This window comes from Cricetulus griseus, chromosome 8, assembly GCF_003668045.3.
Source record: "Cricetulus griseus strain 17A/GY chromosome 8, alternate assembly CriGri-PICRH-1.0, whole genome shotgun sequence".
Taxonomy (NCBI): Eukaryota; Metazoa; Chordata; class Mammalia; order Rodentia; family Cricetidae; genus Cricetulus; species Cricetulus griseus.
In genome coordinates this window covers 28,120,316-28,145,613 of record NC_048601.1, presented here as the reverse complement: position 1 = coordinate 28,145,613, position 25,298 = coordinate 28,120,316, and the positions used below count along the sequence as shown (strand labels likewise).

At 45.0% G+C, this 25,298-nt stretch overlaps 1 protein-coding gene across 1 annotated transcript; it reads right to left on the bottom strand.

Annotated features, from left to right (window-relative positions):
* Positions 1-724: 724 nt before the first annotated feature.
* On the bottom strand, positions 725-24,393 carry Tmem72 (transmembrane protein 72). The gene is made up of 5 exons (XM_027429224.2): positions 24,324-24,393; positions 7,911-7,977; positions 4,048-4,119; positions 2,547-2,686; positions 725-1,219 (listed from the first exon to the last, which is right to left on the bottom strand). Exons 1-5 carry the CDS (start codon positions 24,391-24,393, stop codon positions 741-743), a joined length of 828 nt encoding a protein of 275 aa, XP_027285025.1. The 3' UTR covers positions 725-740.
* Between the last annotated feature and the right edge of the window lie 905 nt (positions 24,394-25,298).

Genomic DNA, 25,298 nt, shown 5'->3' with positions numbered 1-25,298 from the left:
ATCTACTTGGAATCTGAACACTGCTCAGATAGTGGGGGTGGGGTGGGGTGGGAGGAAGCCCTTCGTGGTCCTTCTGGAATGAGAGATGCTCTTCTGGCCAGTTTTCCTGGCAGTGAGCACAGAGTGGCATTGTTTCCCTGGGTGATTCTGCAATGCCTGCTGCCTAGCCCAGGCCCAGAGTATGTTGAGCATGTAGCCGGCCGCCAGGCTGTTCTCACTTGTGAACTGAAGTATCCTTTCCCATATCTACCCCCAAACAATCTTGCTCAGGATTCATGGCCACTTCACCCAATACATTCTGCCGAGATGCTTACACTGCCGATATACCGCTGGGTCTTCAGCTCCAGTAGGCTGACCACACCCAAATGCACCATAGGGTCCTTACTGAAGGCCGAGCCCTTTGTTGGGTGCAAGGGAAGCTGAGCTGATGCTTTCTGTTCCTTTAGGGCTTAGCAAGCTGGCTCTGCAGCCTTGTGGAGAATGGAGCCACGATCTATTTTCCCTCCCCTGGCCAAGAAGGAGGAGGCTGTGTTGATTCCATGTGGCAAAGTCTCATTTGTGCCATCCTGGAGGTCTGCACAGATCTGGCTTGATACACTATCTCCTAGTTCTGAAACTCCAGTCACCACTGAGAAGTGTACAGCAGCTGGCCAGTGGATACCCTGAGTTCTCTACAGGGACCATGGCTGGGAGGAGTTCTCTGGCAGGTCTGTCCATCTGTAGACCTCTAGCTGAGAAGCTCAGCACAGGTCAGCACCCATGAGAGAAGGCAGAAAGAGTGGGGTCCGGGTGGAGGAGATGATGGGGGTCGTGTCAGAGGCAGTTTCCTCTGGCCCGCTGTCACTATCACCTGGACCTTCAGTGATGGATGGGATGATTCTGACCGTGCTGTCTTCAAAGTGGACCTGCTTCTTCTTGGCCAAGGAGTCAGCTGGCTCAAGCGCCAGTTCCATTAGGGTATCTTGGGGCTGTGGGACACGTGGCTTCTTGGTCCCCTTCATGATGCTTTTCATGTGGTTGAAGAATGAGCCAGGCCCCTCCCTGAGGGCCCCGTGGAAAGTATACGTTTGCTCAGTGTTCCCAGAGCCTGTGGTGCTCACAGTGCTGCTGGAGGGGTCTGTGTATTGTTCTGTGGGGGCCAGCACCTCTGGGGCAGCCTTTCTTTTCTTCCGCTTGCTCAGCAGGAAGTAGGCCAGGCCAGTGATGATTAGCATGGAGCCTGCAAGAGATCTGGGAGGTCAAGATACTGCACAGACATGCCATCGAGGAAAACTAGAGGCTGGGCAAGCCTTTGGTTCCACGGTGCCACTGCTGTACCATGTAGAACAGCCATGATCAGCACCCCAATACGTCCAGCCTTCACACATGCACATCAGGCTGACATGATGACATGACAAGGCTAAAAGGTTAAATAAAATAGGTCCAGTGCTATGGGATCAGGATGCCAAAGAGGTCTCTGTCTGCCTCTTGAGGGATCTTTCTGATCTCTGTGCCCCATGTTCCCTTCATATGGAGAGCTGGTCTTGATACTGACTGCCTGAATTCCATCACTGTTCTCTGCTTCCCTCTCAGGGGGAATTGGGGGCAAGGAATGTGATGGCTTTGCTAGATACGGATGCTGTTGTGGATATTGAATCTGTTGGCTGTCTTTTCACCCCTAGATATGTGGAGATTTCCCAGTTCTCACTCAGTAATCTTGGGGAGACATGAATCTCTCATGTTCGGTAGCACAGAGATTACTGGACATGGCTCATCTGTGCTACCCTGCAGACCCTCTGCTATGGTCTCCCACAAGGAGCACAGCCCACCTATGGGAATCCATGAACCTGATTCTCGATGCCCATCAGTTCCAGGGTCTCTAAGTCTGCCTCTTCAGGGGGCAGGGCTTGTGGCTCACTCAGTGTCAGGGTGTATCCTGGCACATACATATCAGGGCCCATGGCACATATGCTAAAGAAGACGACAGCTTATTCTCCTTCCATTTAGTCTGGAGAGGGTTTTGGTATTTTAGATGGGCTCTGGGAGGGGCACAGTGATTATTTAAATAAGGAGGAGGGAAGAGGAGGGTTGTAGAAAAGAAGGTAAGAGACGAGAGCAGAGGTGAGGATGCCAATTCTGGGTGAGAAATTGAGTCCCATGCAAGACACTAGGAGGAGGAATAAGAGGTAAGGCTGGCATGTTGTTTGCTTGGGGGGGGAGGGTCCCACAAAGAGTGCCTTCCTGACCTAAGCCCGGAACTTAGGGCTGAATGGGCAGGTACTAGGGAGATGGGGAAGGGTCTGGGCTGAGGATTAGCCACTTCATTCTTTGAAATTGGTCAGTGAGAAGACAACCCAGGGCCCCATCAAGTGTCCAACCTCCAGATGGCTGTGTACAGGAGGGTCCATTGCTTGATCAGTACAGTGTACATCAGGCAGTCATTCTCACATACTGGACCAGAGAGGACAGAAGGCCTGGTGGGGGCTCTGGGAGACAGGACATGATCCTCCTGCTTAGATCACATCGGTGCAGGGCCCACACACTCCCATTACCCCTGGTGCTCCTACCTGGAATGGTCACATGCCAGACCAGGACAGGGTGGAGGAAGCAGGCCACAGACAGCAGCATGTAGGCTAGGAACTTCTGGAAGCAGCCTAGCCAGTGGGCCTTTTCCTTTGCTCTGTGTGCCAGAGACCCTGGCTGACACCTGGGGGAGGGGATCAGATTAGCAGGTTAGTAGAAATTATTTCAGGAAAGTCCCGGCTCCACAGAAGGCTGTGGGAGCCTGGGGCTGAGCACTGGAGTATCTATGATCTCTGCAGTGGCTCCTGTCTGAGTATCAGAGGGGTCGGAGCCACAGAAGTGCAGGGTCTTCACTGTGGGTTCTGTGGCTAAAGAGCTTGAGTTACTCCAGAGGGTCCATGGAGTTTCTAAAAGGCTTCCCCGGCTCTTGTTTTTAGCTGTGGTTACAGTCAACGGGAAAGGAAAGTTGATGGAAGTCTTAAATAGGCCAGTAATGGTGTGCAGTACAAGAACCACCCTCCCGGGACCACTGTGGGGACTGAACGCTGCATGAAGAACAAGCAGACTGGGATTCAGTTGCACCGTGCTTGCTGATCTTGCCAGGCCCAGGACAGAACTTGCCCAGAAAAACTTCATTTTGTTCCTGACACCCAGGGACCACCCAGGGTAAAAGCAGAGCCCTGATATACTGAGCAGAGTTCTTCAGGGATCCTGGCTCCAGGTTTCAAACAAGCAATGCCTGTCCTCTGAGAGCACCAAGGGTCCACCAGAAACTGGGACCGGGCCTAGAATGGCTCGTTGGTGCCCTCTGGTGTCTGTCTGTGGGTGTATGTACATGTAAACACATGCCAGCAGACACGTCCTTGTGTGGTGGAGATGGTGTAGAGAGGATTTTGGGTCTAAAACATCCCTGCACCAAGAATCCTTTGAGGCAGAATTCAGAAGAAGGGGCGAGGCAAGGGGACACTGCCACTCAAGGGTTGAGCCTGGGAAGCAGCTAGTGGCCCCTCCAAGGTGTTAGGTCTGGCTAGCTATATCTGAGGTCTGGCTCTCATTGGTCATCTGGGGACTGGACTATGTGGGCTATTAGCCACAGTCTAGGTTCTGAGCCCTTACCACAATGATGACAATTTCACACACTGAGCACTGGCTGGACAGCAGCGAGGCCTTTGTGGTGTGAATGCTGGGAGAAAAGCCAGTTCTTACACACTGCTCTGTTCCCCACAGGCTAAGCCTCCTGCAGGGTCCTCAGCCTGTAGTGGACAGCGTGGCCACAGTCCTGGAGTAGGGAAAACTGACTTTGCCAGGGAGTCTGGTGAGAGGCAGGCCCTGACTGGATCTGTCCAGCTGAACACAGCAGAATGCCGGTGACTGGGTCATGCTGACCTAAGACATCTCCAGGCTGGTGCTCGTGGCTGCTGGAAGGAGAACCAGTCCACAGTGGCCTCAGAAGCAGGGCAACCTGAGCCATGGCTCTGTAGGTGGGGTACCTATCTGGGGCTGGGACAGGAAGCACTGCAAAGGTCACTTCTGGATGCTCCTTACTTGAAGCAGATGGCCAACAGTTGTGCCACAAAGTAGGTCCCTTCACACACGGAGATGGTGACTCCCGTAAACCTGTGGATGGAATAGAAAAGGTGAGGGAGGTCCCCCATGGATTTAGCAAGGTTGTCTGCGTGCAGCTCCTCTGATTCCCAGACATTTCCACTGACACAGGGACCAGGGGGCCCATCCCCATATATTCATGTTTACCAGTCATACATCCCTAGTGCTGCCTGGATGGCGTGTGGTTCTGTCCTGGAGTTGCTGGAGCTAGGAGGCAGAGGGGAGGAAGATGGAGAGGGCAGCAGGTAGGGTGGCCCTATACTTGATATTTTGAGTGGACATTGGAAGGCATGTCTGCCTGCTGGCCCGGACATAAAGTAGAGCACTGTGCTCAGTTTGTCAACTTGACTCAAGCTACAGTCATCTGGGAAGAAGGACCTTAATTAAGAAGATGCCTCCATTAGATTGACATGTAAGCAAGTCTGTGAGAATTTTCTTTTTCTTTTTTTCTGTTTTGTTTTTTTCGAGACAGGGTTTCTCTGTAGCTTTGGAGCCTGTCCTGGAACTCTCTCTGTAGATCAGGCTGGCCTCGAACTCACAGAGATCTGCCTGCCTCTGCCTCCTGGGTGCTGGGATTAAAGGCATGCACCACCAATGTCCGGCTCTGTGAGCATTTTCTAGATTAGCAATTGATGTGAGAAGGCCCAGTCCACTGTGGGTAGTGCCATTCCTGGGCAGGTGGTTCTGGGTTGTATAAGAAAGCATGCTGAGAAGGGCATGGAGAGCAAGCCAGTAAGCAGCACTCCTCCATGGCCTCCGCTTCAGTTCCTGCCTTGAGTTCCGCTGTGACTTCCTTTGATGTGGAAGAATAAGCTAAACAGACCCTTTCCTCTGTGAGCTGTTTTGATTATGGCTTTTATCACAGCAAGAGAAATCAGGGCAGTCCTGATGAAGATCCCGCTTCTCTGTCTTTTTTCCAGTTTTCCACCCACCAAGAGCAGCTGGGAGCCTTCCTTAAATGCCTTCAGACTCACTTCCATTCTCTCTGGCCTCATGTGCTTCAGGCTGTGCCCTTGGCCTTTCTGACTCTCTGGCCTGCATGTCCTCCTCCATAATCACCAGCTGCCTAGGGTTCTGTGACACACTGATTGGAAGATGCTTGCTCTGATCCAGGCATTCTAAAATCAGAATCTCCCCGGGCATATGTGAAATCGTAGGTTTCTGCCTAGCCTCTCAATTTTGTATATCAGAATTCTTGTGAATAGAATCTCATTTTTTTGTTAGAAAGGGCATTCCTGGCCCATAGAATTGAAATGGCATATCATTTCAAATTTCTTTACAAATAATACCCACATTGTCCTAGGTATACAGGAAGTTAGTAGGCACCAGAGGGCCTTTGAATAAACTAGCCCTTCTTGGAAGCGCCTCCCACCTCTGATGTGTGTTCCGTGAACTCTTGTTATTGCAATGGCCAGAGTCACTATGAGCTTCTGAAGGATTTCTCTGTATAATTACCATGTGAGACCTGGGCCCACCCTGGGCAGGCCTTACAGGAGAGTGCCCTGTGAATACCCACCAGAGTGCAAGCTAGTGAGAGTCGATACAACAGGCTACTCAGGGCCACTGTCTCCTCACGTCCTACTTCTCTTACTGATCAGCTGTGTGAATGTAGATGAAAAACTTGGCCTTCTTATGACTCATTTTCTCTCCTGAAAACCAGGGGTAACTTTTAGGCTTCATCAATACAATTGTTAAGAATTAAATGAGTAGATGTCTACAAGCCCCTTGGAGCTATGCTTGCAATGTAACTACCCTTACATACTCTTTTTTTCTCTCTGTGTGTGATTGTGGCAGTTAATCTCTACTGTCTCCTGCTCTCCTATGCTCCCAGTATTTGCCCAATTCTTACCCCTTGGTTGTGAAATGATAGGGACATGATGATTGAAATGTGCTGATCACAATTCTAGAAGCCTTGTAGAAAGAAACCAGAAGTTCTATTGATGTCAGTTATGGATGAGGAAACTGTGGGTAAGACCCTTGGCCAGGACTACACATCAGAGGCAGGTGCAAGATGGGAACCACCCCAAACTTTGGAGGCCACATGACTAAGAAGTACATCGTGGGGCAGAGGGGACTTGAGGCTTGGTGAGGAAGTGACTCATTCGGATTTTCTGTAAGGTGCTAGTGAGTGAATGGGGTGGGGGTGGTAGGGTAGACACTGGTGCTGATCTGTGGGTATCAGAGAACAAGGCATGAGTAGAGGAGAAACTGAGTGGGTGAGAGAGAGGCTGGGAGACTTGGGCTCAAGAATAACCACCTGGGCATTGAGTCCCCTCAAGACAGGACAGAGACCTAAGGAAGATGTGACATTGAGGGCAGAAGGCATCTGCATTACTTGACTCGGATGAATTGCAGTATTTGGAGAGAAGGCAGCCCAACCTTGCCGCAGGGGCCCAGGGAGACAGTGCCCCAAAGCTGATGAGATGTGGGGTGTGTACTTGGGTGCTCCATGGGCACACATGAAATGAAGATCAGGCAGTAGAAAGGGTCATAAGTTCCCAGGTACAACCAAGTTTCAAGAGGAAAGTTAGCAGTACAAACATCAACTCCAAAAGTGGAATGCAGCTGGGAGGTGACAGATGTAAGATTCCAGGACCAGCAGAGAGCCTGCATTGAGGTAGCAGGTATAATGCTGCCCAGGTCGTAGGTCAACCACCAAGGGGAAGGGCAGGTCAGTGAGGGGAAGGAAAGGGCAGAAGATGCAGCCTGAGACCTTGTGGGCAGAAAGAGGCTATGGAGCCATTCTATTGCTGAGATGCAGAGGTTTCCTAGGCATTGGGAGGGAACTGCTAGTGGCCCAGGACAGCATGGCAGAGATGCTGAGTCATACACCCAGAGACCCCCAACTTGTTCACCACTTGTGACACCTCTGTACAGCCATCCTTTTCCCATCAGGGTATATTGGTAGGCACAGCTGGTGGTGGAGAGGTAGAGTCAGCTTGGGAGGCAGAGTCTAGTGTCTGAACATGGTACCTGCTGCTCACTAGCTCAGTGGCATGGGTTGGCTGCTTATCCCTGAATTTGTTCATCTCTACAACTAGGCCAATGTGTACATCTTTTATGGTGCTAAGATAAATGACATCATTCAAATAAGACAGTGAACTGTAGTTGTCATGCAGGGATATATATATATGTGTGTGTGTTCTCTAATCATGTATATATAGATGTGTGTATAGATTTATGAATATATGTATGTATATATGTGTATTTATGTATTGGTGTTTGTTGAATAAGTAACTATAGGAATGCCTGGACGTGTGAATGTGTGGGTAGATGGTTAGATGATGCATAGAGTTGGTGGGTAAAGGGTGGCTGGATGGGTATGTGGGTAGATGGGTGGGATGGATGGATGGATGGATGGATGGATGGTGGATGGGGCAATAGGTGATTAGGTGAGTTAGTGGATAGGCAAGTCTGTAGATGGATGAATGGGTAGGTGGAAAGATTGGTGGGCGTTTGGATGGGTGACTAGATGGAAGAGTGATTTGTGAGGGATAGGCGCACTGGTGCATGGGTGCATTAGTGGGTATAGTGTATGAATGAGATAGATTTATGGGTGGATGATGGACAGATGGATGTATGGAAGGGCAGGCAGACGCATGCATGTGTGTGTATGGAAGGTATTGGCTGGTTTATGGGGTCTTCCCAAAGCAGGACTTAGAAGCTTCTATGGCTCCACCTCTGGGATGGGGTGGGTTTAGCATGGGAAGTGGGTTTTCCTATGTTACTCTGTGTAGTAGACAGACATGAGGTGAGCTGGAACGAAGCGTGCAGACAGGGAGAGCACAGGTATGCATACTCACAGCAGATAGAAGGCCAGGCTCTTGAACTGCCCTCGGAGGAAGGTCTCGGTGCCCACTCCGATCAACACTGCAGGGGAAGAGAAGAAGGAAGAGTGGGTCTGGGTATACCACTCTACAGCATTGTCCTAGGAGGGCTCTTGACTGGTGTGAGCTTCTTCCTGAGATCTGAGGAATAGCATGGTCTTCTTCCATGTCTACTGACAGCTGTGGCTATGTAAAGAGAGTAGGAAGATTTCTGGGTGGTCCCCCAAACCCCAGGAAGAGCCTGGAGACATCCCCAGCCCTACAGCACAGAAGCCACAGCCTGAATGCACCAGAGACTTCCTGAACTAAGGGAAGCAGCCCTGTAGGTTCATGGCTACTCTCTGTGATGGCTTCCAAGACTCTTGCCATCCTGGCCCAGGCCAGGGTTTGTGTTTTGTGCTTTGCCATGGGTAAAAGTTGCCTAAATTCCACTCTCTTGCTGGGATCACTGAGCTTGTGATTGCTATGTGGCACGCCCAAACATAAAATAGTCACCTAAAATCCAGAAGGTGTGCTGCCTAGAATTAAGGAGGTATTCATTCTGAAGGTGGCTCTAATAATCAAAAACATACTCACTCAGAATTGAATTTAAGGTGATATTTACCCCATGTTGGCCTGAGTCCTCTGAGCCCCTACAGAGTGACAGAGGGTGATACACAATTCATAGTGAGAAGTATGGGACTTTGGACTTTTATACTGAGAAGGCTTCAAGAGGACCTAAGATAGGAAAATCAATGAGCAATGTCAGTGAATGATGAAGGGCTCTTTGTCCACAGTGAGTCCATGTGTTAATGAAGTAGACTATGCAAACAGGCCTGTTCTTTCCCCTTGAGAGGGCTGAGAAGAATAGACTAGGTCTTATCATAGTTCCATTAGCCATTGCCTGTGTTCTCACAATACTCCATCAGGTACTGAAACAGAATGCCTGTCGCCACCATGACATGCTGTTTGCTTTTTCCAGAACAGGGCAGGGATGTTGAACCAGTTTATGCCCATTCAGCCAGATAATAAGGCTTGTTAACACAGAGGAAGTTGTAGAGACTCTAAGCTAGGCCCGGAGGCTTCCTGTGGGCTCAGGTCTATGCAGTAGACACAGTGGAGCCAGGACTGAGAAGCAACAAAGGAAAAGGTCTGGATTTATGGTAGAAACTTCTGGACACTCTCAGATGGAGGAGATTTCAAGGAAATCTTGGTGTTTATCATTCTAATCAATCTGTTTGGGAGAATTTCCTCATGGCAGTAGAATTCACTCATTTTGTACTTGATCATTTTTCTTTCCATTCCCTTTTTCTGTTTTTCAGTGCTGGGGAGCATATGCTAGGCAAACTCTTGACCACTGACATACATTACCAGACCCCTAATAGATTCTTTAAACATGACTCACAGGAGCAAGACACCATTTGAGGTGTCTGTTTTGGCTTTATCTCAGTAACAGTTCCTGTGAACAGATGGTAATTACACCTCTGGCCCTATGCACCTCTTGGTATCTATACCCCTCATGCAATTTAGCCATCTGTCTGTGGTAGAGAGTTGCCTCCCTCTGACTCTGGCCTCAACAATGTGACATTCTCTGAGCCACGGGATTTTCTAGACACAATGCAAATAGAGACAAAAAGTGGATTTGAGAATTTGGCTTACTCTCTTGCATCTCTGCCACTACCAGTCTTCCCACTGGGACATGAGAGATCCATGGAATGGAATTGCCTTATCATCCCAGTCAAGGCCAGTCTAGATAAGCCATCAGCTGTCTGGCTTCAAGGCAGAGAAGCATCGGCAAACAACACTAACAGAGCTGCCTAGCCTACTCACCAGGCTGTGAGAACACCTAAAGCTTATTACTGAGGTTGTCAGATGTTTGAGGACACCATTTTAGCAAGATAACACATGCATTTTCAGTGACAGCTTTAGTGAGACATACTTGACCTCCAACAAATGCACATCTTTAAAGTGCAGTCTGATAAGCGCTGACATATGTCTTCACTCATGAAAGCATTACCACACAAAGGAAACCGGTATCATCAGTACTCCAAAGTCTCCAGGTATCACATCAGTGAAATCTTACCTTCTCTTTCCTTGGTCCACCCCTAAGCAGCTACTGATCTACTTCTATTACTAGAGATTGGTTTATAATTCCCATGAGTTAAGATAAATAGCATTGAATATTGTGTAGTCATGTTCTAGATTCATTTTTGCTGTAGTGTGCATTACTAGTTAGTGCCAATCTATGCCTGACTGGTATTGCAGACTAGTGGGAATCCATCTCACTTTGTTTATAATTCATACACTGATGGACAACTGGGTTGTTTCTGGTTTTTGGATATTATGAATTGAGCTGTTATGAGCGTTTATATGTAGTTTTTGCATGGCTATGTGCTTTTGTTACTCTTGGATAGATAGATGCTTGGGAGTAGAATAACAATTCACATGGCAGCTGCATATACAGCTTTTGAAGAAACTGTCAAACTGTTTCAAGTGAGTGCACTGTTTGCATTCCCACTGGTGCATGAGAATTTTACAGCCTTGCCAATGATTCAGTCTTTTTAATTCTAGGCATCCTAATAATACATGCCTGGTTTCTCACTGTGATATGGATTTGTATTTCTCTAAGGTCTAATAATGTGGAATGTCTTTTCATGTTTGCCATCAGTTGTATTTTGTGTTGGCTTCCAATACTATGTTTTATAGGGAAATGTTTTTAAATTTTGATGGGATCTAATCAGAAAAATTTCATTAATTCTTTTACTACGGACTGAACTTTTGGTACTGAATTGAGAAATCTCAGCCTAACTCAACACAGAGGTATTATCCTATTGTCTAAGAGTTTTATTGCTTTAAGATGAACATTTTAGGTCTATGATTTATTTTGAGCCCTTTAAAAATAAGATATAAAATATACATAGGTAATTTTGTAGAATGGATATTTACTTGTTTATGTAATACATTAAAGAGGTACCTTTAATATACTAGTTGCATTTGTTTCTTGTTTATTTTTTCTGTTGACATCTTCATTGAATTGCTGTGCTAGCTAGAGCTCCAACACACTGCTGACTCTATGTGATGAGGCTGGACATCCTTGGTTTGCCCCAACCTCAGAAGAAAAGCACCTAGCCTAAAGTTTCAGAGGGCTGAATAGTTTTTGTTTGCTTGCTTTTAGGTGCCTTTTTTCCCCTTAAAGAAATATACCTTATGACTACTGATAAACAGCATTTTATTATGGAAGGATAGAAAAGGGTATTCCAAGCAAGTGGAGCTAAGAAACAAGCAGGCTATTATAACATGTGACAAAATGGACTTCAAACCCAAGCTAAACACAAGAGATAAGGAGGGGTAGATAGTTTAGACTTATTAAAGATAAAACTCAGCGACAGGATATTATGATCCTAAACATATGTGCACTGAATAAACATATATTTCTCAATTTCGTAAAAGAAATACTATTCAATTTAAAAATCACAGATTGACTCCAACAGAATGATAGTAGATGATTTCAATATCTCACTTTCACAAATAGACAAGTCATGTGGGGAGTAAGTGACATGATAAACCAAATGGATATAATGTTTATCTACAGAACATCCCACCAGAAACCTAAAGATGACGGAATCCCCTCAGCAGTCCATGGAACTTTCTGCAAAACAGACTGCACATTAGGATACAAAACAAGTCTCAGCAAATACAGGAAAACTGAAATCACATCCTCCACATTAATCTGACAACCATGGATGCTGGATATTAACAGCAGAAGAAATGATTGAAAGTACACAAACTCATTTAAGCTAAATATCACACTACTGAATCAAAAGTGGGCTAAGGAAGACATCAAGGAGGAAATGAAAAATGCCTAGGACTTAATGAAAATGCAACATACCAAAATCTGTGGGACACGATGAAGAGAGTAATAAGAAGAAAGTTTATAACATCATAAACATAACAATTTTAGAGAGATCCCCAATTATTAGCTTAATAATTCACCTGAAGCCTTTGAAAACCAGGAACAATTAATACTCCAAAATAGTAGAGTGGAAGAGATAATCAAAATTAGGAATGAAATTAATGAAACAAATGACTAAAGCAATACAAAGAATCAATGAAATGAAGAGTTTGACAAACCTTTGGTCAAACTAACTAAAAGAAAGGAAACCAACAAAACTAACCAAAAGAAAGAGAGGGGAATTCAATGTTAATCAAATCAGAGAAAAATGGAGTTATTATAATAGGAAATTCACAGACTTATAAAGACACACTTTAAAATTTTACATTCTACCAAACTGAACAAAATCTTTAAAAATGGATGAGTTTATAGATATATATGATGTACCAAAGTTAAATCAAGATGAAGTCAATAATTTAAGTAACCTTATAATATCCAGTGAGCTAGAAGAAGTAATGGAAAATCTCCCAAATTAAAAAAAAGTCCAGAGTCAGATGGGCTCAATGTAGAATTCACCAGACTTTCAAAGAACAACTAACACCAATATCCCTCAGACTATTTCACAAAATATAAAAGAAGAAACATTTCCAAATTCTTTTTAGGAAGTCAGTATTACCCTGATACCAAAATTAGACAACTAACAAAGCATAGATGCAAAAATTCTCAATAAAATGCTTGCAAACTAAATGCAAGTATACATCAAAAAAGATTATCCACCGTCATCTAGTCTGACTAATCCAAAAGATACAGGGTTGGATCAATATACATAAATCAATAAATATAATCCATCACATACAGAGACTAAAGGCCAGTAACCACATGATCTTTCCTTTGACACAAGAAAGGTCTCTGATAAAATCCAACACCCCTTTGTAATAAAAGTTTTGGAGAAAATAGGGATATAAGAGACATGTCTCAACATAATAAACACATCATATGGGAAGCCCACTATCAGCATCATCTTAAATAAAGAAAAACTCAAGTATTTCTGTAAAACTCAGGAAAAAGACATAGATGTGCACTCTCCCCACTCCTGATAAATACAGTACTTGAAGCATTAGCTGAAGCAATAAGAAACAAAGGAGATAAAAAGGGATATAACTAGGAAAGAAGGAAGTCAGATAATCTTTATTTGAAAATGCTATGATTTGATAAATAAATAACCCTAAAGATTGCACCAGAAATCTCCTATAGTAATAAATACATTCATCAAAGTTAATTACAAAACTAATGCAGTAGCCTTCCTATATACAAATGACAAGCACACAGAACTAGGAATCAAGGAAACAATACCACTCACATTAGCCTCGAAAAAGTCTTGGACTAAATCTAACCAAGGAAGCAGAAGACCTGTACTTTAAAAACTTTAAGAAGCTGGAAAAAAATTGAAGGAAATATCAGAAGATGGAAATATCTCCCATTCTCATGGATTGGTAGGATCAATATTGTGAAAATCCATCCTACCAAAAGCCATCTACAGAGTCAATACAATTCCCAACACAACATCAGTGTTTCAGAGTAATTGGAAATAAAAAGGAAACAACAAATTAAATCTTATGTATAAATACAAAAAGACCCAGTGTAACTAAAACAATCCTGACAAAACAACATCAATGACAAACTACTGGTGATATCACCACCCAGAGTTCAAGTTATTCTACAGAGCCATAATAATAAAAACAGACCGGGTGGTGGTGGCACATGCCTTTAAATCCAGCACTCGGGAGGCAGAGGCAGGCAGATCTCTGGGAGTTCGAGACCAGCCTGGTCTACAAGAGCTAGTTCTAGGACAGCCTCCAAAGCCACAGAGAAACCCTGTCTCAACACCCCCAAATAAATAAAAAATAAAAACAGCATGTTATTTGTATAAGAAATACTCTTTGAACAATGGGATCTAATTGAGGACCCACATAAAAACCCACATTCCTGCAGCCATCTGATTTTTGAGGAAGAAACCAATAATAATGGATAAAGATAGATTCTTAAACAAAGTGCTGGTCAAAGTTGATAGCTTCATGCAGAAGAATGAAACCTGATCCTTATATCTCATCCTGAACAAAACACAACTCAAAATGGATCAAGGACTCTGACATAAGACTTAGTACCTTAAATCTAGTAGAAGATGAAATAGAGAACGCTTTCCTGGAGTCATTGGCACAAGAAAGGCCTTTCTGAATAGGACCATAACAGTGCAGGCATTAAGGTCATCAACTAGTAATTGGGAACACATGATCATAAAAGTTTCTGTATATCCCAGGGCACCATCACCAGACTGAAGAGGAAACCCATTGAATGGAGAAATTCTTTACCAGTATACATTGGACAGATGATTAGTGTCTAGGACATATAAATAACCCAAAATTAAAAATTAAGAAAACAAATAACACAATTGAAAATGGGGCATGGGACTAAACAGAATTCTCAAAAGATGAAATACAAATAACTGAGAAACAGTTGTAAAAAATATTCATATCCTTCGCTATCAAGAAATTGCGAATTAAAGCTACATTGTAACTTTATCTTACCCCAGCTAGAATGGCTAAGATCTAAAGAATAGGTGATGACAAAATCTGGTATGAATTCGAGGAAAGAGGAACACTTATTTACGGCTGTTGGGAGTGGACTCTGGTGGAGCCACTGTGGGAATCAGTGTAAATTCATCAGGAAGCTAAAAATAGATGTACCACAGGATTCAGCAATACCACTCTTGGGCGTATACCCAAAGGATTCTATATCCTGCTACAGAGATAATTGATCACCTATGTTCCTTGCTTCTCTATTCATGATGGTCAGGAAATGGAAACAGGATAAAGGTCCATCAACTGATGAATATATAATGAAAATGAGGTATATTTACATAATGGAATATTATTCAACTCATAAGAAAAATGAAATCCACAAGTATAGGTAAAACTGGGAACAATAATTTTGAGTGAGGTAATCCAGGCCCTGAAAGACAAATGTTGTATGATTCTCTCATTTGTGGACATTGACTTTTATCTTTAGATGTGTGTGCTTCATATGGAATATACACAGAGGTCAGGGAATCATTAAGGACCCATGGGAAGTGGATTTTAAGGAAGAGAAGATAGAATGTACTGATCAAAAAGGTTAAAAGAGAGTTATGAAACAAAGGGATAGACTGCAGTGGTGAAAAGCATGGCAGAGTAGAAGAGGAAAACTGGAAGGGATAAATAACGCTAAAGATTGCAAAATAGGCATATGGAAACTTACTATAGAAGCTTCCTAAATATATCAATACACATACATAAAAAGAGTCCAAATCGGGTTATCCTATAGTGGATAAACAATGTCCCTACTAGATTTGAAAGGCTAATGAATAAAAAGCCCAGTGCCATGAATGGGTTACTTCTTTTGCAGTTGTTAGTCAGTGAGATTTGGTAAGTCCACAAGCATTACATGCTGTTGCCAATGTTTTTGGTTACCTCTCAGAACCTAAAACTTGACAGCAAGACCCTATTGCTGAAGAGACCACATACTTGAATCATACATAGAACATGGAGAAATCAAGGTGGTGCTCATCTGGAAGATACTCTACATGCTACCAAAGGAGGAAAGTAATCACCATAGGTGTGATCCCTATGGTCCAAAATAACAATAGACTGGAAAGACATGCTTACTGGTTCCATAGTTGCACAAATATCATGGGAGTAACCAACCAATTTTTAAAAATTTGATAGATTGTCTGTTCCAAAAGAGGAAACCAATTTCTGTCACCATTATCAGGCCAAAAACTGTGGCTAGAGAGATCATAAACCTTAGGAAAGAACCTACAAGTACTATTTTGATCAACAGACATAGCATTGAGCCAATTCCAGTGGCCTATTATTATAATACATATAAATTAAAGAACCTTTTGGTTCTCATCAGGGAAGCTTCTGATTGCAGTCCATGATGATCAACACAGGGACCCACAACTTCCAAGGTGCAGAGGATAATAGACCAGGATGTGTACCCCTGAATGTAACACACATATGGAAACCCCTCCTCTAAAGGCTCAGGCATCATCGCAGAACTGTCAGAAAGTGCATGTGCCAGATATTCTGGATGACTCTAAGTGTTTTCTGAACATAGCAGGATAGCTGCACATATGAATTCATAGCAGCTGTGGCAGCTTCTATTCAGGCCCTTCAAGCCAAAAGCAGCCCAAATCCCAGCCTGGAGACGGGGCTTGGGCATGTAGTTCCACCCCTACTCTGGAGTTTTTGAAAAGTCTTAGTTTCTGGGAGAGGAAGGTTTTCTTTAAAAGTGTAGCCCCTGGTAAGTCAAGCAATGCCCCAATGGAAGGCCATACATATGTGAATAATTTAGGGAGTACAAATTGGCCTTAGTGTGGGCGTAAAAACACACAAAGTTGCATGGGAAGGAATAGGGCAGAAGCTCTGAGAAGAGTTAGGGTGGGAGGTGAGCATAACCAAAACATGAAATTCTTTTTTTGTTGTTGTTTTTAAAGATTTTACTTATTTATTATGTATACAACATTCTGCTTCCATGTATATCTGCACACCAGAAGAGGGCACCAGATCTCATAACGCATGGTTGTGAGCCACCATGTAGTTGCTGGGAATTGAACTCAGGACCTCTGAAAGAGCAGTCGGTGCTCTTAACCTCTGAGCCATTTCTCCATCCCCAAACAAGAAATTCTTAAAGATATAATAAGAATGATCGGGGAAGCCCAAATATCAGATGGCCAATTGATTATACATCAATAAACACATGATTTAAAGTTTGAAACAATCTGTATTCCTGCAGCAAATTTCGCTTGGTTATGGCATATTATCCTTCCCATATATTTTTATTTTGTTTGCTACAATTGTCTGGAAGGGTTGTTTGTGTGCTGATGCCGGGAATTGGTTTCTAGATTTCTTATAACATCTTTCATTTTGGTGTCCATGTTATTCTGGCTTGCTTTCTGTTGCTGTTTTAAAGGCAAGACTCAAAAGGAACTTGAAGGGAGAAAAGGTTTTATTTTATTTTACAGCTCATATAACATCACTGAGACGCTGAGGCAGGAAGTGAAGCAAAGACCACTCAAAAAGGGCTGTTCACTGGCTTGCTTTTAGGCTCATGGTCAGCTATCATTTTTATACAGCCAGGCCCACCTGCCAGGGGATGGCAGTACCCATAGTGGGCTGTGTCTTCCTACATCAATCAACAATCAAGAAAATCCGCCCCCCCAATGCCAGGAGGTGGTGGTACATTCTTTCAATCCCAGCACTTGGGAGGCAGAGGCAGGTGGATCTCTGTGAGTTTGAGGACAGCCTGGTCTACAGAGTGAGTTCCAGGACAACCAAAGCTACACAGAGAATCCCTGTCTGGAAAAACTGAAACCAAAGCAAAGCAAACCAACCAACCAACCAACCAAAAATGCCCCCCACCCCCAGACATGTTCACAGGTCAATCTGATGCAGGTACTTCCTCCATTGAGGCTCCCTCTTTTCAGGTGTGCCAAGTTAACAGCTGAGATTAGTTGTCAGGTTGTAAATGCCAATTCTATAAAATGAGTTGGAAATCATACCCTCCTTTCAAATTTTTGTAGGCGTTTACCTGGAATCCATACTAGGTCTTCATTAAACGTTGGCAGAGCTCTCCTGTGAGGGTATCTGGGGTGATGTGCCAGTTTTTGGAGATGAGACCGCTGTGTGAGATCCTGTGTGATTCCTCAGTACTTGAGGAAATCGTCTCCCATTAGAACACCACCTTCCATTCCAGAACTCAGAAAACATTTTCTCCTGGGCCTTGGCTAGAGCTACCCAAGGTATATGTACTTCTTATTTATTCTCAGTGTTAAAAGACGATGTGTATGTTTGCTCTTCTGAATGACAATTTTTCTTGGTGCTAGAAAATAACGATTGCGGCTCCACAGCATGGATGCCATGCTTCTCCACCTGACCTTCTCTCTCACAAGGCTCTTTCCGCTCTCCCCTCCACCTTGGACGCTGGTGTGCAGCTGCACACTGGTTTTGTTCAGACAGCTGAAAGAACTACTAGCTCAGGAAATGCAAATCCAAACCACATGAAGATTCTATCTCGCCCCAGAGAGAATGTCCATCAGGGAAACAAATAAATGCTGAAGAGGATGTGGGGAAAGAGGAATGCTTATGTACTGCCAATGGGGATTGTCTTAGATTAGCTCTGAAGAGAGTCCATGACCATAGCAACTCTCATAAAGGAAAACATGTAATTGGGGCTGGCTTACAGTTCAGAGGTTTAGTCTATTATCGTCATGGTGAGAAGCATGGCAGCGTGCAGGCAGACACGGTGCTGGAGAAGCAGCTGAGAGTTCTCCATCTTGATCCACAGGCATCAGGAAGTGACCTGTCTACCACACTGGGGATAGCTTTATGCACATATACACGCACAGTATGAAAATAGAAGGAAAAGGTAGGGGTCCAGTGGGCCAAAGAGGGGAAGACAAGAGAAACTAATAGGCAGATGGATATGGACAAAGTATATATATATATATATATATATATATATATATATATATATGTGTGTGTGTGTGTGTGTGTGTGTGTGTGTGTATGTGTGTGTGTGTGTGTATGTTCATATGTATATTTATGTATGAATAAAATTTATGATGAAACCATCATTTTGTGCAATGAATATATACAGAGGGGATAAAAAGAACTAACTGTAAACTCATGAAAGACAGATCAGAGCTGCCCTCTTCTTTCTGGTTTGCACACTGCTCGTGTTATAGAAATAGCTACACTGGGGGGGGGACGGGTCACACCTGTAATCCCAGCACAAGTGAGGCTGAGTCGGGTGATTGCCAGAAATTCAAGTCCAGCTCAAGCTACATAGTGAGTTCTAGAACACCCTGGACTACAGAGTGAGATCCTGTCTTAAAACATACCACCACCCCAGCTCAAACATATGCAACTGGATGGGCCTTTTAAAGCTCATCCTCCCCCTCTGTTCTAGTCTCCTGGGTCACTGGTTCATACACCTTGTTTCCTGAACAGGCTTCTGGAATTAGCCTGCTCTGAGTTCGAATTGATGGCAGCCATTTTCTTTCTGAGTCATTGCTTCACCAAAGTCTCAGGGTAGAGCAATGGCTGTCCCTGTTCTGTAGTCAGGAAACCAGGGCTTAAAGAGTTTGTGTGGGAAGGGGCAGTAGAGGTCACAGAAGCATGAGGTGGTGGAATGTGTTTACTGGCTGCCTCCCTCCCTGGTCAGATCACATGCAGTGCCCTGGGGTGGAGGTCTTGGCTCCTTCATATATGCACATTGAATAAGATGGAAACAGCAAACTTTTGCAGAGGAAATGAAATGAATCATAAATAGCTTTCCATATTCCACTTCTAAATCTGAAAAAGGAAGACACATATATGAAGAATAAGGAAAGAAACAGTTGACTCAAGTCCTGTGGTGAGGCAGGAAGGAGCGAAAGAGGCAGAGAGAATATTCATCAAAGCAATCAGACCAGAAAAGAAAGGGGTTCATTTGGAAAAACTAGAAACACGTTTTGTTTTAACCTCACTGGATCAAAACTCCCCTGCAGACATGTTGGAGTACATGATTTCTTCAAGGGCAGGAGGTGGTCATGCAGATCTGCATTTAAAGATGGTTGAAATTAACATGTGGTGGAGATGCTGGAAAGACGGCTCAGCAGCTAGGAGCACTGGCAGCTCCTGCAGGAGATGGGGGTGGGGTGGGGGAGTGGGTTCCCAGCATGCACACAGTGCCTTAGAGCCTCCGTAATTCCTGTTCAGGGGATCTCATACCCTCTTCTAACCTCCACAGGACCAGGCATGCACACGGTGAGCAGACAAATAGGCAAAGCTAACATTCATACAATAAAGCTAAACAAATATACAAAATTAGAAAAAAAAATAGCTTGCAGGGCCCTAGACAGTTTACTTAGAAAACATTTACTTTTTTTGAATGCTTTTACCAAGACAGAGTGGATAAACTTTTAGCATAAACCTTGTTGTGCCCATTGAGAAATGAGAACACCTGGGGTTTAAATGCTGCTTTTGTCCTCATCTATATTTGTAATTCATTTGTATATTTGAAGGGTATGTGGTAAGGAATGCTGCTATTTAGAATGTGGTTGTTTCTATTAAAAAGAGAAGCAGGTTAATGGGTCATAACAAAACAAACAAACAAAGAAGCAACAAAACAAGCTTTGAGTGATTCCTGGATTGTCTCCAAGCACTTGATTTGGGAGAAGCAGGACATTAGTTTGACAAGCAAGTTGTCCACAATAACTTTGCCTGGGCATCACTTCATTTCTTTGGTTGTTCTGCTATGTCCAGTCCTTAGATTATTCAGAGTGGAGAACCAGCAGATAGCTTAAATACTAGTGTCTTCAGCTTCGGAAAGTGGAAAGCACTTGGTGTACTTGACTATACTATTGCTGCAGTACAGTCATGCCTGTGACCCAGCCCCACTCCCAGACTGAGCCTGTGCACAGTCGGACTGACCCAGGGTAAGGTCATAAGAGTAGACAGTGGAGGGGCTCTGACTGGCCTCTCTACTGTTCTTTCTGTTTTTGTTTGTTTGTTTTCCTACATCTTAGAGTCATTAAAATATAGAGAAACATGCCCTTTTGAGGTAGAAGACTAAAATTGATTGGGAAATAAAACCACAGTGGCTTATCTTAAATTGCAGCTACTTATAAAATCTACCAACAAAGAGAAAAGTCAGGAATGGTGCTGCACTGCTTAGCTATAACCCAGGTAACTGCATCGGGACAATTGGGCTTTTGGGAGGTTACTTCCCTGAGTCTGTCAGTATACACAAATTCTTGTGATTCTCCACCCAGTCCCTGGTGCCTGTTCTGAGTGTGGAGCTTGGCTTTTCTCAGTCCATTTCCCTCATAACATTTAACCCTGGTTTAGGCAGAGGACACTGATTGAAAGTGGGGTATCAAGAATAGATACCCATTAGCAGGACTCTACCTACCTACTTCCTTGGAGGAGACCTTGAGCAGAGTGCTTCAATTCACCAAGCCTCAGTGTCTGCCCTTGTACGATGGTTATGGTGATGAGCGTACTGAGGTCTTAGTATGTAGAACAGATGATGGAATGAGGTTTTGCATTGCAGACAAGTAGCACAGAGCTTGGCCATGATAAAGTTCCAGCTACCATTACCCGGAGACAGCAGGAATAAAATAGAGATGCAAATGAGGGCTCAAGTGCACTTGGGGGTTGGGGGTAGGGAGTAGAGAGATTGGGTGGAGGTGGTGTGAGGGTCTGGGTGGGTAGGAATGGTGGTGGGGTGAGTGGATAAACTTTTAGCACAAACCTTTTGTTCTGAGGTAGGTTGGGAAGCACTAGCAAGTATTGATGATGACATCCCTGAGAATAAGCACTGCACAAGTTCAAAGGAGGGTAGGTCTGCCTCTCTGTCCAAATGCTGGGGATGAATCCTACTAGACAGCCACTTCCCATGAGGCAGCAGGGCGCCTTGCCCCGAGAGTCCTGTCCACTTAGTATCTATTTACCAGATCCTTTCTGATGCCCAGCTTGTATTAAAAGCAATCACACGATGGGTGAGACAGTCCACATCTATAATCCCAGAGACTAAAATAGGAAGGTGGCAAATTTGAGCCTAGCCTAAGCTAAATATAGAACTTGTCTCAAAACAAAAACCCAACCAACCAAAACTATAAGGTATCACTTACACTGACTCTCAAGCTCTCATACAGGCTATGTTTGCCATGTTTTGGGTGAATGCGGTGAAAGCCTGCTTTCAGGGATGGATACACAGATGCTCCCACATCTGCACAGGGTGGGCAGGGCCTCTTGGTCTGTGCACTGTTTCTGAGTGTGTCTGCCTTGTGGGCAGGGTCTTGTGGAACATCTTGGAACAGGAGCACTTAGAGGTCACATTCACACATTCACACACTGCACACACAGCCCTCATGTCCCATGACCTTTAAGGCCAGGGAAGTGCTTTGTAAGGTCTTTTTAGAGTGTGTGTGTGTGTGTGTGTGTGTGTGTGTGTGTGTGTGTGTGTGTGTTGGTTAAGAAACCACGTGACTGTTCCAAGGGGCAGGATTTTCTCATTTTGAAAATACTCTAAGTAGGTACTGTCTGTCTGTCTGTCTGCTTCGGCTTGCTTGTTTTGTGTTGACTGTTGTGTCTGTCCTGAAAACCACTTGGAGTATAGGGCCTGAGCAATGCTTCACGAAGGCAGTCAGTGGGCATGCCTCAACCACTGCCACAGGAAATTGCTGTGTCATGAGAGTACTTGGCGTCTAAAAGCCCTGAGCCTGTCTCCAGGGTCCACCCCCTGAGAGGCTTTGTTCACATCCCTGCCTAGCATCTGGACAATCCTTGTTGTTTATGTACAAGGGCATCTCATACACGCTGGTTGGTCTCTATTTCAAATCTCATTCCCCCTTTAGCAACAATGTTCCTACAAGGGACCTGGACTTTTCAACAGAGGATTTCAATAAAAGAGGCTTAAGGGAATAAAGAATTTGCAAATCTTAGGTACTGGACAGAGGCCCGAAGGCCAGTGACGTCAGGAGAAACCTGAGATCTGCTAGAGAGCGCCCGAGCCCTCTCTAGTTTCTTACTTGCTCCAGCACTCTGGAGAGCCCAGGGGCTATTCTTTGAAAGCTTGGCCCTAAAGGCAACTGCAGCCTATTTTTAGCCTGGATCTGTATCAAAGCCAAGCAGGAGGTCCATCTTCAGCATTAGCAGCAGCCTTTGCAAAGATGAAGGTTGTCGTTCAGATGTGCAATACGGCTGAGTGTGCATGTGTGCCGGGGGATGTGGAGTGAAAGGCTGCTCTTAGGCTGAGATAGATTAGACTCCGTAGTCCATTAGGAGGACAGATACATGCATCTTAAGCAGCTTCCTGGCAGGGCGGAGGTAGTCGATCTGTGTGGAGTATGGCTGCTTTCTATATCTGAGATTCCTGGTAGCCCGAAGAGTACAGTGTCTGTATTTAAAAGTCAAGGTGCAGAGGGAACACAATAGACTTGGAGCACCGGGAAGATGATAACTCACACTCTCGTCATGGAGATGATTTTAGGGTTTCCTTGAGGGCTTTTATGATCGTTGCCTATATGTAAGTTCTGAGGGAAGCTAGAGCTGGCTCTTCCACCAGGCCTGTCTACATAGGTTTGAACAGACCAATTCTTTTACCGGGGGATTCAGGGAAGGCTTTGTCCAGCACTGTTTGGAAAATCCAGACACCAACATTCGAGGCTAGCGATACTCCAATTTCTTGTGTGACCTTGGCAGGGTCATGGCTCCAATCTGAGTTCATTTGCTCCATCCCATAGCAGGAAGGCTGGAATTTGACCTTGCCCGCTCTTACTCATAGCTCTGGTGCCACAAGAGTCCAATAGCTGGTTGACCATGAGCCCAAGGTAGTACCCCAAGAATGATCTGGATCCCCACTGATACTGTAGCATATCACAAGGTTATCTACCAAGAACCTCTGTCCACATGTTGTTTCGCTAAGCACTGCATCTGCCAGAACTCTTGGCCAGCAGATCAGTCCATCACCATGATCAGGAAGCATGGCTTCAAAGCTCCACAGGGCTGGACCAAGGTTGTACATGCATGCAAGGCCTGAGGCTTGGCTCACATGGCTTTGATTTGAACTAGAGGACCTTTCAATTGGGAGAGAATCTTGAGAAAGGTTTTGTACATATGCAATGGATTTAATTTGTATCTCAGCCTTTCCCTCAAGAGACTTGGCACACTCAGCTAGGGGTTCAAAACACTGCTGTTCAGTTCCTCAGCTGAGGTTCTCTGCTTCTGGACTGATAGGGCTAAGGTCAGGGTTAGGGCCTGAAGTCATTTCTTTGCTAACCATCTGAAATCTCAGTTAGCAGAGCAGCTCAGGTGAATTTTGGTCCTGTGAGCCCCACTCCTCAGATGGCTCATAGCAAAGGGCTGGTTTTCAACAATGCATTTGTCAGCAGGGTGAGGGGGGGCCCGAGGAAGCCTACCATTTTCATACCCCGTGCATCTCCCATCTCCTGAGGACAGAGCTGCCCTGTCAGTGGGGTTCTCTCTGATTGGATAGGGCTATTGTTGAACACAGCAAGGTGAACTTAGGTGACCATTTTCATAACTACACAATGGTACAATTTTCAGTTTTTTCAGTCCTTTACACCTTCACCTCCAGTCCCTACCTCAACCTGCTATCCTCATAACCCTCTGAGGGCAGGGGGCAGACCCCTCAGCTCGTTGCAGGATGCTGAAGGTTCCCAAGGTCTCTCGAGAGTAGACTCCCACTGAGTCTCAGCACCAGACCCAAGGCTCACTCTTCTTCAGCTGCCTAAGACTTATTCTGCACCTGCTGCTTTCCCACAGTAAAGGGGGTCTGAGGGTCTCAAAAGAGCACCTGAAGGGCAGTTATGGCCAGATGTGCCCACCATTTCCTGGCTGGAAATCATTTCTCTTGTAGCCTTCCCTGTTGTACCTCTGAACAAGGGTGTGATAGATAAGGTAGGATCTTACCTGCAGCCGTCGTGATGCCCAAGAGCCGGCAGGTATACTCCAGCCCAGTCCAGAACACCTGGAGCTTCATGGTGCCTGAGGTGTGATCAGAGTCCCAGAAGGGCAGACCGCACAGATTCCTCTGGATCTGAGATACTCCGGATGCCCCTCACAAGCAGGGGGTGGCTGGGGGCCCCCAGACCTCTGGGCTCTGCCTTCCCGCTCCAGTTCTTGCCACCACAGTCTGGCTGAGGTGTGAATAGGGCTCACCTTCCTAGCTTAGCAGCCTGTGCCCTTGCCAAGTGCTGCTCAGCTTAATCATTATCTTGGAAGAATGCTCTCCCTGCTCCACACAGCCCTGGCCTGGCCTGGAGCTGCTTCAGCCCCAGTGCAGAAGCCTGAGATCATGCTGATTAGGGTTGGGCTGGAGGCAGCCTCAAGCTGGCAATTAACTGTTTCTGGCTGGGAGGAGGGAACAGGAGGGGTAGAACCCAAGCCCTTCCTCATCAGGCCGTGCCAAGAAAGTCACACCTGCACCTCACACCTTCTGGGGTCCTCGAGGAGACTGGGGACCTGCAGATCTGGGGTGGGAGAGAGAAATAGTAGAGATAGAGATAGAATGAGTACGTCCTGAAATCACCAGTGGGAAGAGGTTTTGAAATGAGTTCTAGGCTTTTCCCTTCTCTCTCTCTCTCTCTCTCTCTCTCTCTCTCTCTCTCTCTATATATATATATATATATATATGTGTGTGTGTGTGTGTGTGTGTGTGTGTGTACTGAAAACGTTTCCTCATCTGGTGTATTTGAACTCCGACAAGACCCTCTTAGCCCAGACCACAGCACATAGAGACCCTCTTCTGTTTTTCACAGGCCTCTGGGATATGAGATGTGGGAAATCACTGTGAATGCCGTGTGAATAATTAACTGGGTGACCTTGGGGAGAACCAAAGATGTCCGGCCTCAGTAACTGTGGCAGGAAATAAAAAAGAAATATAAT

Bases quoted from the DNA above. Each gene is read 5' to 3' on its own strand.
- Tmem72 (XM_027429224.2), bottom strand. From the start codon at position 24,393: ATGAAGCTCCAGGTGTTCTGGACTGGGCTGGAGTATACCTGCCGGCTC. The intron at 4,120-7,910 runs GTGAGTATGCAT...TTCCATCCACAG, and splicing joins AGCCTGGCCTTCTATCTGCT to GTTTACGGGAGTCACCATCT. The intron at 2,687-4,047 runs GTAAGGAGCATC...CCCCTCCCCCAG, and splicing joins CTGTTGGCCATCTGCTTCAA to GTGTCAGCCAGGGTCTCTGG.